This window comes from Scyliorhinus torazame, chromosome 1, assembly GCF_047496885.1.
Source record: "Scyliorhinus torazame isolate Kashiwa2021f chromosome 1, sScyTor2.1, whole genome shotgun sequence".
Taxonomy (NCBI): Eukaryota; Metazoa; Chordata; class Chondrichthyes; order Carcharhiniformes; family Scyliorhinidae; genus Scyliorhinus; species Scyliorhinus torazame.
This window is the reverse complement of record NC_092707.1, coordinates 198500241-198515570: the sequence shown is the minus strand read 5'-3', so window position 1 is coordinate 198515570 and position 15330 is coordinate 198500241. Positions and strand designations below refer to the sequence as shown.

Below are 15330 nucleotides of genomic sequence, written 5' to 3'. Positions count from 1 at the left end.
GCAACCGACCGTTGGTCAGTGAGGAGAGTGAATCTCCTGCCGGCCAGGTATATCAGACACGCTTAATAAATTGTGGCGCACAAAGACTCCGTGAGACAAACAGAGTGAAGTCGATGAGGCTTTATTAAGCGTGTCTGTTCCCCAGCAGCCCGATAGTAAACTGGCATGCGGGGGAAGGCACCGGCTTCTTATACTTCGCCTTCAGGGCGGAGTATGAGGTCAACGGCCAACCAGGACCCGGGATCTGTCAGCCAATGACATTAGGGCTTCCAGTCCCACATGACCCCCAATACATACTACCACACCACCCATCTCACCTTCAGTACTACCACCCTTCTCATCACTGGCACCACCCCCACCCCCCTTCACTTGCACCAGGCTTCCTAGCTCCCCCCAACCCAACCGCCAATGCATGCACAGAGCCCCCCCAACAAGTATTGTTCGCCCCCACACACACACATAATGGGAACTTCCACCCTCCCTGCAAATGGTGCTCCCCAGGGTGCAGTACCAGGGCACTGCGTGGCCATGTCCCGCATCACCCAGTGGCTATGCCTCATTGTACGTCCTGACATGGTCATCACGACTGGTTTTCATAGTGATTCATGCCAGCATGACGTCGTGGGTAGCCAGTACCGCATCAAACCCAGTAATATACATATATAGCTACATAGAAGATAGCAGCAGGAGGAGTCCTTTTGGCCCTTCCAGCCTGCTCCGCCATTCATCACGATCATGGCTGATTATCCAACTCAATAGCCTAATCCTGTTTTCTCCCCACAGCCTTTGATCCCATTCTCCCCAAGTGCGATACCAGCCACCTCTTGAATATATTCAAAGTTTTAGCATCAACTACTCTTGTGTGAAGAAATGTCTCCTTATCTCTGTCCGAGATGGTTTACCCTGAATCCTCAGACTGTGGCTCCTGGTTCTGGACACACCCATCATTGGTAGCATCTTCCCTGCATCTACCCTGTCTAGTCCTGTTACAATTTTTCTAAGTCTCTATGAGATCCCCCCCTCATTCTTCTGAACTCCAGCGAGAACAATCCCAACCTAGTGACAGTCATATGACAGTCCCGCCATCCCTGGAATCAGTGGTAAACCTTCGCTGCGCTCCCTCGAGAGCAAGAACATCCTTCCTCATAGTAGACCAAAACTGCACACAGTATTCCAAGTGTGGCCTCACCAAGGTCTTGTTCAATTGCAGCAACATCTCTGCTTCTATCCTCGAAACCTCTTGCAATGAAGACCAACATACCATTAGCCTTCTTTACCGCTTGCTGCACCTGCATACTTACATTCAGTGAATGGTGCACAAGGACACCCAGGTCCCGCTGCACACTCCCCTCTCCTAATTTACAACCATTCAGGTAATAATCTGCCTTCCTGTTTTTACTTCCAAAGTGAATAACCTCACACTTATCCAAATTATACTGCATCTGCCATTGATCTGCCCACTCCCATAACCTGTCCAGATCTTGCTGTAGGATCCCTGCATCCTCGTCACAATTCACCCTCCCACCTAATTTGGTATCATCTGCAAACTTTAAGATGTTACATTTTGTTCCCTCATCCAAATCATTAATATATATTGTGAATAGCTGGGGTCCCTGTGGTACCTCACTAGTTACTGCCTGCCAATTTGAAAAGGACCCATTAATTCCTACTCTGTTTCCTCTCTGCCAACCAGTTTTCTATCCACCTCAATACATTTCCCCCAATCCCATGCGCTTTAATCTTGCACAATAATCTCTTTTGCGGGACTTTGTCAAACGCCTTCTGAAAGTCCAAATATACCAATATAATAGTAATGATATGATAATGTTATAAAAGTTCTAGGGCATGAACCTGAATATGTCACTGGGTAGGGGAGGGGTGTGAGGAAGATCTCAAACTGAGATTTTGCCAGCAGAAATCTTGTTTTTGACTGCTTGCGAGATTTAGCGTCCATTACGGGCACAGTTTGCATAAATCTTGCTGAATTGCCTTGAATATAAAAGATTGAGGAGAGGTCTGATTTGAGGTATTTTAAAATGCTGAAAGTATTGACATGGAAGAGACAATTTCCTCCTGGCGGGAGAAAGGGAAGTAAAGGGACATGATTTAAAATGACATCTGGGCCACTTAGGAGTGAAATTGGGAAGCTTTTTTTTTTTGCACACAAAGAGCAGCAGAAACCTGGAATTCTCTTCCCAAAAGCCAGGTGAATTGGAACTTTCAACATTGTTTGAGAATCATGTTGGGCAACGTTCTCCCCGTGTCTGCGTGGGTTTCCTCCGGGTGCTCCGGTTTCCTCCCACAGTTCAAAGATGTGCAGGTTAGGTGGATTGGCCTTGATAAATTGCCCTTAGGTTGGGTGGGGTTACTGGGTTATGGGGATAGGGTGGAGGTGTGGGCTTAAGTGGGTGCTCTTTCCAAGAGCCGGTGCAGACTCGATGTGCCGAATGGCCTCCTTCTGCACTGTAAATTCTATGATCTATGATTTATGATATCAAGGGACATTGAGTTTATGTGGTTTAAGTGGATTAAAGTACAATCTCATTCATTGGTGGAGTGGCTCAAGGGGCTGAACGGCCTCCTCGTATTCCTATGTTAGCACGATAGCTGGCTACTGGGAGATTGTCACTGTACTGCCTGCGCTCTCTTCATTGAAACATCCCAGGTATTCTGATGAAACAGCTGCAGTGTTGGATTAGGAACCAGTTTGTACAGTGGATGGAGATTTAATCTTCTACCAATCCATGACTGACAACTGCATGTTAAATTTCCCCTCTCTTCATTTTCTTTGTCCTTTATCCCAACTGTGCTAGTTGTTCTCACACTCCATGTCGCCTCATACACTGTTTCACCTGAGCTGAGGCAAGCTGGGAAATGTCGGAAAGCAGACAGATGTGATATCCTCTGATATTTTTTAATTTTCTCCTCATTTCGTAATCCTAGAGTGGTTCTCTTTGGATCATCACGCAATGTTGCTTGACTGCTTCTCATCCCCTTTGGAGCTGTCACCTTGCAGCAAAAATTGCCCAGTGGCTAAAAGTGGCAAGGTCTGTCGATAACTGTGGAGGATGGCCAAGCAACATTTAAATATTCCTTTCCCCTCCTACTGAGGGGAACAGACAGGGGAGAACGGGGAGAAACTATTTTCGCTGGTTAGGGAACCTAGGACCAGGGCATTGTTCCCGTACCAGCCTCCCCGAACAGGCGCCGGAATGTGGCAACTAGGGGCTTTTCACAGTAACTTCATTGAAGCCTACTCGTGACAATGTGATTTTCATTTCATTTCATTTCATTGTTGGAAACGGAGGGCCAAATTCTTCATGAGCGAATTTAGGAAACTTTTCTACACGCACACGGAGATAGATGTTTAAACTCCCTTCCACAAAGAGCATTTGATTCCAGATCAATTACAGTCAACTCTCCTCTTTCACGGTGGTTCTGTTCCCATTAAACCTCGCAACGGGTGATATCTCTAAAGGTGGATAAGTGCGTACGCCGAGATGGTGCATGTGCAGTGCACACATTCTACTTGGGATAGGTCAGAGTTTAGCAATCAAACAGTTTAACGTAGAGTCTAAATCATGGATGAGTAACATTTTGGGGCCACAAACCACAATTTGGTGTGCATACATACTCACATGGATAAACAAATGCATGATAGAGGGGGTCGCAAATGACGGGAGTTGGTCGTATTAATTTTAAATCTGAGATTGATAGATTTTTGTTCTCCGTCTTCCTGTCCTGCTGGATCAGCTGAATGTTAAAGATCAAATGGCACTATTCTGGAAAGAGCAGGAAACTTCCATGCATACACATCCACATTCTTCCGTTAAGCCATACCACCAAAAATACATGGCCATTCAACTCATTGCATTTCTATTCACTTGGTCTTGGGCTGTGCGCTTTGACAGCAAGGCCACATTTATGATCCACTTCAAGATGCACTGCAGAGGGGGCAGGTATTCTTCTCAAATCACTGTGATTATATGGTGAAGGTGCTGCCCTGATGCCATTGAGTAAAGAATCCCAAGATTCTGATCCAGTGATGATTGTTGCTGTATGTCCAAGATGGGGTGGTGTAATAATAATATTAATAATCTTTATTGGTGTCACAAGTAGGCATACAGTAACACTGCAATGAAGTCACTGTTAAAATCCCCGAGTCGCCACACTCCGGCGCCTGTTCGGGTACACTGAGGGAGAATTCAGACCCAAGCCAGGTTTCGAACCTAGGTGCCTGCCACTGTGAAGCAAATGTGCTAACCACTGTGCTACCGTACCGAATGTGGCTTGGAAGGAAATCTGGAGGGAGGTTTCTTATCAACCTTGCTGTGTGTTAAAAATAACTGCTGCTTTTGCCGAGAGATGGTTGGAATTAATCCATTTTTATGTGAAATGCTTTCAAGTGTCCTGATAGATATCCTAACATGCCACGTGAATGCAATCTACTTTTTCCTTTCTATGGATGTAAGACTATCTCAGTGTTTATGGAGAGAGTAAAATCCCTCTACGAAGAGATCACATGACCATTACACGTCTCACAACTGCTAAAGATCCTGGGATACTCTCCCCATAAACCTCCGTGTTAAAAGCAAAAACAGTAAAAGCAAGACAAGCTCTGAAATTACTGCTAATATCCAAAAACCTGTAATCCTTAGGCAGGACAATGACAATCCAGAATGTGAGTCATCTTCAGAAAACAGCAGAATTGGTCATAAGAATTTGAAAGCATTGCAAACACATTTATTACTCGAAAGGCCTCTACTGTCAGATTAGTTTCCAAGAATATCATGTGAGAGTATCTTTAAGAAATGGATGATTAAGCAATGTACCTTTAAGAAAACAGTGATGTCAGAGAGTGGGTGGAGCTGAGCTCAGTTCAGCCATTTTGAAGTTTCAGTTTTGAGGAAAAGAGCTTGGTGTGTGTCTGTGTTTGCAGTGAGCTGGATCTGCTGTGATTCCTGCCACGAAAGACTATCTCTGGATCATTTGGGTGATTTAAACTCATAATAGTAAAGCCTTTAACCTGATGTGTTTCTGTTTAAAGGTGTTAAGTATCATGGATGTTGAAAGGAATAACTGAAGGATTATTTAATGTTGTAATATTTTCAGGGTTATCTTTGAAGTAAGGGGTGTTAAGAGATCCAATGTTTATTTAAGAGGTTAAGTTGAGCTCATGGAATAAACATTGTTTTGTGTTTAAAAACCCACGTGTCCATAATTGTAATCCCACACCTAGGGAACAAGCCGTGTGCTCAGAAAAGCAACAAATACATTAAAGGGGGAGGTTGGTTGAACTCCATGATACATTTTGGGGTTCTGAAAACACCTCACCCATAACAAGAAGCAAACTGAAGTAATCAGCTTTAGGCCACAAAGGACCATAATCACCTCTCTCCATTAGAGAGAGACAATTGGTTATATATAGCTTGAAGGATAATATTCGGATGGCGGCAGTCTCTTCGTCCCAAGGAGGGGTTTCTGACTAGAGGTGCTGAAGAAGTGGATTAGCGTCCTCCCTGTAATCTCAGGGTTCATTCAGTCAGAGGTCTGGAACAGATGGGTAGGTTCCATTCTCTACAAGGGGCCTTTGTTAATGTTTCAACCAGGTTCAAAATATCTACTCATAAAATCCTCAAATGAATGGAATAAATTGGAGATCAGATCAAACCTGAATCCTTAGTGGTCTGAAGAGATTCTGTTCTCTAATTTTGTTCCACCATGTCATAGAGATAATAATTCAGGTCAAGATCAATTTGTAAGTAATGGAGTGTGCATGGTGGCTGTGATCTGCTGCCCTGTTTCTGGTATACTAATGGCTTTATCCACTTAAATAATGTTTTGAAATGATTGATTGTTTCTGCAGAAGCACGAGGGCCAGTTCACAGTTATTCAACTGATTGGGATGCTGTGCGGAATAGCGTCTGGGATGAAGTATCTCTCCGAGATGGGTTACATACATAAAATCCTGGCGGCCCACAAAATCCTGGTCAACAGCAATTTGGTGTGCAAAGTGGCAGGTTTCAGGCAAGCACATGAAGAGAAGGTGGACTCTGTGTTCACAACTATGGTGAGTGGAATAAAGCACCAAAGAGCTGACCAGCAAGTAAAGACACCTTGATGTTCATGATTGGGGCACCCACATCAGTAATGGTCTCTTTGCACCTCGATGCGGGGCCCCATCTGAAAGCACAGTAATTGAAATTATGATTGCAACAGAAAAGCAATCTCCACATAAGTAGGAACATTTCATGCTATTTCTAAAAAAAGAATCCCATTTTTATAGTAAGTCTGCTGTTCCAATCCTGTATCATCCCAGAAGTTACTTTTCAATACATATGCCTGAATTTTCATCCTCGAGGAAGGCAGGGGAGTTGGGAAAATCAGTGGCTCGGCCCACTCACCTCAGGAGAAAGTGCCAATAAAGGTGGGATTTTAATTTCCAGGGGACAAGTGCAGGCTGGTGTCAGGCCAGCTGAGCTGGGAAGGAGGTCAGAGGCAGAAGCAAATGCTGCAGGGTGTGGAGACGGGTTGTTTAAAAGGCCCACTTTGGTGCTGTGTGATTTCATCACAGTTAAAATAAAAATGCAAAGTACCTCCAAACTTGAACCCTCTCACACTGTTCATGGCCCTTCTTGAACTCAATGTCAATCTATGTCCCTCTACCAACCTCCCATGATCCCTCTTACTCCCAGGCCAAGTTATGGCATTCCGCTCATCCTGCATGCCCCCAATTCCACGCTATGCCCCATCACCCATGACAACACCCCCATGGCTTCTCAAGTCCCCAATGGCATGCCACACCATTTGCATGCCCATTGATCCGTGCTGTACAATGTATAAAATAAATGAGCCCCTGTAGTGACAGTAGTTTGGAGAAAAAGTTTTTTTTTAAAGTCATTCATTTATTAATTACTTTCCACTCATTATTTATGCATGGCTGAAAGCCCAGCAATCCATTAGTCTTGTTGAAACAGCTGCACCCCAGATAAATTATTTCTTGAATCTGGCTCTCTGGTCTCTGCAGTCAATTTTGCAATCTTTATTTACACAAGGTTAAATGGTTTCAAGGGTTTGTGGGTTCTGTTCTGGATACATGGGGCTAAATGAGCAGCTATGAAGAATACATTTGAGACTTCTTAACTTGTATCAACAATGAACTTTGTAATCTGCTATGCAGCTGTCAAGCAGAGCAGTTCAAAGTGTCCAGGCTGTATCTGCTGCCCATACAGGCTAAAAATGGACATCCCCTCTTGTGAAATTGACATTCTCTGTCAGTCAGAGGACTTCAAAGAGGTCTTCTCACACCTGTAGCTTCTGAGAGGGTGAAAAGAGAATCCCTTCTGCAGAATGGAGTATTGTTTCGTTTTGGAAGCCTTCCAGGTGCCCAGGGGGCATGGAGATTAAAATGACCAGCCCACTTCAACTGTACACAAACAAGAATAAAGATTTTGATCAGAAAGATGCCTGAAATAGAATCATAGAATCATAGAATTCACAGTGCAGAAAGAGGCCATTCAGCCCCTCGAGTCTGTACCGGCCCTTGGAAAGAGCACCCTGCTTAAGCCCATGCCTCCACCCTATCCCCGTAACCCCACCTAAACGTTTTGGACACCATGGGCAATTTATCATGGCCAATCCACCTAACGTGCACATCTTTGGACTGTGGGAGGAAACCGGAGCACCCAGAGGAAATCCACACAGACATAGGGAGAATGTGCAGACTCCGCACAGACAGTGAACCAAGCCGGGAGTCGAACCTGGGACTCTGGAGCTGTGAAGCAACTGTGCTAACCACTGTCCTTCTGTGCCAAGAGTGATCTTTGGGTTTCCCAAGATTAAAGGTGCAGTCCAGCCACGCGACCCTTATCCTGGGGGAGAGTGCCGAGGCCACCCAAACCCTAGAACCCATAGGCACCCTCCCTCTCCAGCCTGACAGCAGGAGAGGGGCATAGGGACACTGGTATTACACTTGTCAGGACCTGCACCAACGCTCACCCGATGCAGTTCCTGCTGGGAGCGGGGGTGGCGGGGGGGGGGGGGCGGGTGTGGCGGCAGGGTGACTCCTTGGAGGTCGCTGCATTCTACTTTAATCTTGCTAATGTAATTAAAATGAATTCAAATGTGGTGTGATCAGATTCTCGCCCTTTCTGGGTGAGATCCTAATCATGCCACATGGAGCAGGCCAGTGAGAATGGGAAACTGTGTGGCACCCGGCGCGAATCCCATTTTCAGGTTCTCCTGATAGAGTGGGATTGGTGCCGGACGCAGCACAGCCAGAGAATCACCCCCAAGGGCTCCTCATGCACACGAGGGCTCACAATTCATCTGAGGGGCCATGAAGGATGACGCTTTCAAAACTTAGCCCAACCCCATGAAAAGTGTGGAGGAGTGGGAAATGCTTGTCTCCACAGTGGAGCCAGCCGGGTCGGCAGTGTCAGGTATGGCCTTTTGGCAGGAAACTAGCCGGCACCCTTTAAAAGCATTCTTGAAATCAGACAGCCCAGGAATCGGGTTGGGAATTTCAGATTCGGGACCCGCAACCATTTTGAAAGGGTTCCCATGTCATCCCAATGCGGTGAAAACTCAACACAATGTTCTGTAGTAAGCCAAAAATTAGCCTGTCATCGAACCAGCAGCCCTCTTCTGCTCATTTTTCCTGACACCCTCTTGTTTTTGCTTTCCATGTGTTTGCTTCCCTCGGCCTATGAGTAGAGGACAGGCAGTTTGGTGACTGGTCTAGTTTGGTAGATGAAGATTGGGCTGAGTTTTTATTGAGTTGGGATGACTTGGTAGCCCTTTAAAAATGGTGGTGCATCCCCATTCAAGGACTCCTGACTCCATTCCCTTGCTTTCCCTCTCTCGCCCTCTTTTGCACTCTTCTTGTGCTCTTTCTCACTTTTTCTCCTTCCCGCTCTCTTTGTCTTACTCACTCCCCTTCTCCCTTGACTTTCACACTCCTATCATGCTTTTCCCCCTCTTATCTCCCTTCCCCATATGCTCTCTCATTCTACAATGATGATGTGTCGGATTGTATAGAAATCCTATGTTGTTTTTTATTTGTCAGATATTTGCGCTGAATTGTAAGAACAATGACATCTGTTATGTAATGTGAATATTAAATTGCATTTCTTAGCTTCATGGTGACTTTATGGCATAAAGGTATGAGTTCAAACAGCTTTAGGTGCGCATCAGGACGAGTAATATATAAATCCCTAATTTTTTCCTGAAATCAATTATTGTGAATCGAAGGAAAGATTCACCTACTCTGTGTTAACCATGTTATTTAAAAAATATTTATTATAAGTTGACTGACGTGGAGGAAGCGGAGGTGTGGGTGTGGATCAATCTGTAAGGAGGTATCTCATAGGATGCCTTGGGGGGATCGGTGCTGGGGCTATTGCAGTTTGCAATATTAATTAACTTAGAAATGATGAAAGGAATGCCAAGACTCAGAGCGTTCAGATAAACCAAACTGGGAGGGATCGCAGGATGCAGGAAGCAGGTTGTGCAAATATTGAGCCGGATGGATCCCAATCAAAAAAGCGCTGATGTCACTTTGTCTGGACAAATGCAAACTGATGAGATGTGGAGAAGATAATAAAGCAAGCTAAATGGTCTTATTCAACAGGAGAGGGAATTGGAGGATCTGGCAATCGATCATTGGTGGAACCAGCAAAGAATACAACAGCAATAAGGAGAGCAAATAGGATTTAGAGTGTATAGCAAAGAAAGAGAGTCGTAAAGCTATAGTCATGCTGGAGTTTGTACTAAGTGCTGCTCCGGCCCCACTTGAAGCCCTGTATACAATTCAGGTCACTATTATCAGAATGACATGCAGATATTGGAGAGAGCACAGGGAAGCACAGCCAATTTGATGGGACCATTGAAGCAGGAATAGGATATTCAGTCACTTGAGTCTCTTGTGCCATTCATTTACATAATGGCTGAGCTTATACCTCCTTATCGTGTGTCTCAATCATGGGTGGGGAGTCAATTAGCTAAGTTGGTTAGACGGCTGGTTTGTGATGCAGAGTGATGCCAACAGCACGGGTTCATTTCCCATACCTGCTGAGGTTATTCATGAAGCCTTCTCAACCTTGCTCCTCCCCTGAGGTATGGTGACCCTTGGGTTAGATGATCACTAGTCAGCTCTCTCTCTCAAAGGGGAGAGCAGCCTATGGTCCTTTGGCACCAAGGCAACTTTCACTTTCATCTAAATCCGACGCGTTCTTCAGTATTTGTGCAAGCTGCTCCCAGTAGATTTCAATCCCTGCCCCAGTTTGGTTTCATCTGAAATCTAACTCCCGAAGAGTTCACCTGACCTCCAGAATCTAAGCCTTTAATTTTGCTGAGAGGATGTTTCTCGAACGAGGAGACTCAGCTTAAAAATAAGGGGATCTCTCATTTATGACTGAGATGAGAAATGTTTTCTCAGGGGGGGTGGAATGGGTCTGCCTGGAGTTTGCACTTTCTCCCGTGTCTGTGTAGGTTTTCCGGATGCTCCGGTTTCCTCCCACAGTCCAAAAATGTGCAGGTTAGGTGGATTGGCCACATAAAATTTCCCCTTAGCGACCAAAGGTTAGGCGGGGTTACTAGGTTACAGGGATAGGGTGAAGCGGGGGATAAGTAGGGCGCTCTTTCAAGGGCTGGTGTAGACTTGATGGGATGAATGGCCTTCTTCTGCACTGTAAATTCTACGATAACCGTTGGAATTCTGTTCCTCAGATGGACAGTGGGATCTGGGTCAATGAATATATTCAGGGCTGAGTTAGACTGATTTTGGATTGACAAGGGATTTGTAGTACTCCAGGAGACATGAAGATAAAGATTAAATCAAATTTATTTTAACTCAAAAGTAAAGCCGCAGCTGTGGCATTCAACACTAGTGTCCCAACCCGGGACGGACAGGAACTCCCAGTCTGGGTCTGAAATGGTATATAAAAGGCTCAATTACGAGTTCTAGCTGGATGGGCCGCTGCCTGTTATCATGGGAACCCGTACTCCATGACCCCTGCAGGGGATCAGTGAGTGATCCCTCATGATCCTCATGGGGGTCATCACAGGGGTCAAGGGTTATGAGTGGGAGAAGAGGGACAGCCAGGTAGGTAAGTTGAAGCCAGAATCCGATCTGCCATAATCTTATCGAATGGCAGAGCGTTCTCCTGCTCCAAATTCTTGTGTTCTTAAATTGAAGATTGAGCTCCCTTGTTCTGGAATTCCTCCCCACCAGTGGAAATAGTTAATCCCTTTTCCACTTTTTGTTTAGAGGTCCCTCCATATGATCTTCCTGCTAAGCAAGTGACTAGTAATTGCCGACCATATCAAATCTAATATTTTAAACACCCCAATTAGATCAACCTTCAACTTTCTATAGCAAAGGGAAAATGAGTCTTGTGTTAGAAGGCCCTGTTGTTAAATCAGCTTTCTCTGTGCTGGTTAGACTTAAAATTACACCAAAGATTGCACATTCCACAGCTGGATTAACGGATCACTTAATATTTAATGGCTCATTACCCGCTTAAGCAGTATTAAAGGACCATTTGGTTGAAGATTGGCTGCTAATTTTTCACTGCTACTAACAAATGTCCATTCTTACAAATCATTTGGTTTAAACGCAAGTGCTCCTGTGATTCATTAATTAGCGGTTGAAAAAAACCATCCTTTTATCCTGTTTTTTGCAGTCAAGTGAATTTTCAGCCCAGAGAAATCAGCCCAAGCAGACAAGCATTCCTGCTTTAAGCTCTTAGTGTCTTAGTGACACAAACTCCGACGAAAAATCCCTTTTATTGCCTGAAATGCATGTGGACTGCAGATTTCTTCAAAGCAGCAGAAAGTGGAAACTGCAGCTTTACATCCAGAATATTTAATCCAGCACCAGTTAGCTCCTTTCTTAAAATTGGAACGTGTCCCTGCTTCTAGTTTCCCACACTTATCAAAAATTGTTTTACATTTTATATTTGGGACGGCGCAGTGACACAGTGGTTAACACTGCTGCCTCACAGCTCCAAGAACCCAGGTTGTATTCTGACTTTGGGTGACTGTGTGGAGTTTGCACATTCTCCCCATGTCTGTGTGAATTTCCTATGGATACTCCGGGTTGGCCATGCTAGATTGCCCCATAGTGTCCAAAGTTTAGGTGGGGTTATAGGGATAGGGCAGGGGATTGGGCCTGGGTGGGGTGCTCTGGCGGAGGGTCGGTGCAGACTCCATGGGCTAAATAGCCTCCTTTTGTACTGTAAGGATTCTGTGATTTCAATCAATTAATACTGCATAGCTGGATGGTGCTCAGTCGAATTACTATTATTGAAGCACTGATGCTCATTCTGCTATGACCTTTAATGTGGCTGTGGATGTTTTTGACACTGTTTTGAAAGAGCAGAGCCAGATGCTTTGGTAAACACTTTATGAATGAGCCAAGCATTGTTTAAGTTTTACCTCATTGACGTTGCAGTGCCAAGCACTGCAGCACAATATACTAAATGCATAAAAGCGACAACCTCAACATACCACTTCTTCTCATGAAAATTATTTTTATTTACCATTCTTATTTATTTATTTGACAAACGTGGCAGAACGAGCATTGGTGTTTTATTGTCGGTAATACTCCAGAACATCTTTTGTCTCCTGAGTCAAAAGGTTGTGGGTTCAAGTCAAAAATCTATGCTGATACCCCAGTGCAGTCCTAAGGGAGTGCTGTGCCTTCAGAGGTGCTGTCGTCTGGTGAGACCTTTATACCAAGGCAATGTCTGCTCTCTCAGACCAATGTAAATGATTCCATGGCACTATTTCACCCTGGCATTTTAGCCAAAAATTGACCACCCCCACCCCACCCCACCCTGGGGGGAACAATTCTCTCTATTTACCTTCTCATATTCTTTCATCATCTCAATTGGATCATGCCTAGGTCTCTATATTCAAAGGAATAGACACTGTCAATGCAATTTGTTCTCATTATTGAACCTTAACAGAAGCTTTTTGAACCTTATTAGTTTCAGTGTCATGCTGCATAGCACCCGCTCAAAAATTCATATATCCTTTCTGAGGATGGGACGCCGTAGTGAATACAGTATTCGGTGTCAAACAGGTCAAAAATAAAATTAGAGATGTACAAATCTGACCATGGAGTCAAAATAAAGTAGAATTCAAAATGGGGTAAATATCCTCCCTCTTGCATTATTTGCTTTTCCTCGCATATAAACTGCGAAAAAAAATCTCAAAGGGCAAACCTTGGTGCAAGGTCGGCCATGTGCTTTATGGTGAAAGATTCCAGCCGTGTAAACTCTGAGCCCCATCTGCCAACTCTCTCTGAAACAGGGCGGGAAGGCCACGGTCCTGTGGGCAGCTCCAGAAGCCATCCAGTACCACAGATACAGCACGGCCAGTGACGTGTGGAGTTTCGGGATAGTCATGTGGGAGGTGATGTCCTACGGAGAACGGCCTTATTGGGACATGTCCAATCAAGACGTGAGTTGCATAGTTCGACCCTGAATGTGTAATTGCCATTCGATCTCAGGCGAGATTTCAGCGAGATGGCTGCTAATGAATTTTTGACCTCACCCTGAGGACAGGTTGATGCAATTTATTGTCGTTTATAGATCTACATGTTATACTTGATTGCCTGTAGAGTAATTCGATTTCCTGATACAATCTTCTTCCAGCTAAGTGTGTAATTAGCAACTGGATATTATTGTTATGGAATATTCAGATGTATAATTTTGTCAGATAGAATTTTGCACAAAGGGACCATTTAATATTTTAGTAGCAGGAGAATTGTGGAATGATTGTAAATCTGGCACAGATTCAACTCCACGTACAGCTGAATGTAAATTTTCACAACCTTTGGGCCTCCATCTTAAAATAATGTCTCTGTCGCCCTGTGTTGCCTTTGCAGGTGATAAAAGCAGTCGAAGAAGGCTTTCGCCTCTCTGCTCCCATGAACTGCCCGTCCAGGCTCCACCAGCTCATGCTGGAGTGTTGGCAGAAGGATCGCAATGACAGGCCCAAATTTGCACAGATCTTGAGCATCCTTAGCAAGATGGGGTGCAATCCTGACAGCTTGAAGGCCATCCCCAACGGCTGCCTCAGGTAAATGCTAACCAGAGCCTTACGCACTTAGCCTGAGCTTGTGCCTAAGCGATCGAATTGGACCTTGGGCTGGTGGTACAACGGTTCACAGTGCTTTATTTATGGACTGTTTTATGAGAGATGATGGAACTGCTGCATGCAGATTTCACCATTAAAGTCCCCTTGCGATTCTCTAATCATCCATCTGCTCTGTTTTAATAGCATCCAACTTGATATTTGTGGATGTAACATCTGTCTCGGGTAGTAATGCATTAACTATATTTTAAATGTAAATGACTTTAGAATGAACACACTAGCTCCCATTCGACTTTATGCTTAGAAATCTGAAACATAAATATAAGAGAAACTACTTTGTATACATTTGTGTTCCTTAATCCTTTGAGCTCCTTTGACTGATCTTGCTACCAAGGTTTTCATCTAGCCCAGACAGACAAAGGGTTTTGTCCTAATTAATTGCTGTGGAACGAGTTTGGGTGGTGTTCGGAGAGTCTCCCAACACAGTGCCTTATAAGTGCAAGTTAAACAGCACTGAATGTCGCATTCTTGAGCACAGAACATCACTCGTTCAGAGCCTCAGTCAGACAAGCCACAAGGACATTGGGGAAATGAGTCAGAGTTCGATATGAATGAGAAGCATTTGGAGTTCTCCTCGATAATGTTTTTAAAAACTCTTTAATGAAGAGGTTGGAGGTTTTTTTTTTAACCTGACATCAGATCCACACTCAGCCTGATCTGAGACTGCTTAATAGGATATGTCATCCAGACCTTAAGCTGACGTGTAGTTGATTTGACTTCACACCAACAACGAGTAACTAAAAGTGAAAGAATGGTCTCTGCAGGACCATAGAGGGTGGTAGCAAAGTGGTATTGCACTGGACTAGTATTCGTGAGACCCAGAGTAATGCTCTGGGGACCTGGGTTCGAATCCCACCATGGCAAATGGTAAAATTTGAATTCAATAAAAATCTGGAATTGAAGTCGAATTGCTAATTGTGTTAAAAACCCATCTGGTTGTCCTTTAGAGAAGGTAATCTGCTGTCCTTACCTGGTCTGACTGACATGTGACTCCAAACCGACGATGTGGTTGGCTCTTAAACTCCCTCTGAACAAGGGCAATTAGGAATAGGCAATAAATGCTGGCCTAGCTAGCGATGCCCACATCCCAAGAACGAGTAAAAAGAAAAGCTGATGCACATACCTTAACAGATTAAAACTTTAATCAGTGGAAACAGTTTCATATCT

The 15330-nt window shown here is 44.4% G+C and overlaps 1 protein-coding gene across 2 annotated transcripts in view; it reads left to right on the top strand.

Annotated features, from left to right (window-relative positions):
* LOC140418355 (ephrin type-A receptor 7-like) overlaps positions 1-15330 on the top strand; it is a 906389-nt gene that overhangs the window by 847444 nt on the left and 43615 nt on the right. For both annotated transcript variants that reach the window (XM_072501830.1, XM_072501826.1), the window contains 3 exons: positions 5867-6070; positions 13318-13467; positions 13895-14088. In XM_072501830.1, coding sequence (XP_072357931.1) covers positions 5867-6070; positions 13318-13467; positions 13895-14088 — 548 coding nt within the window. The remainder of the gene's footprint in view (positions 1-5866; positions 6071-13317; positions 13468-13894; positions 14089-15330) is intronic.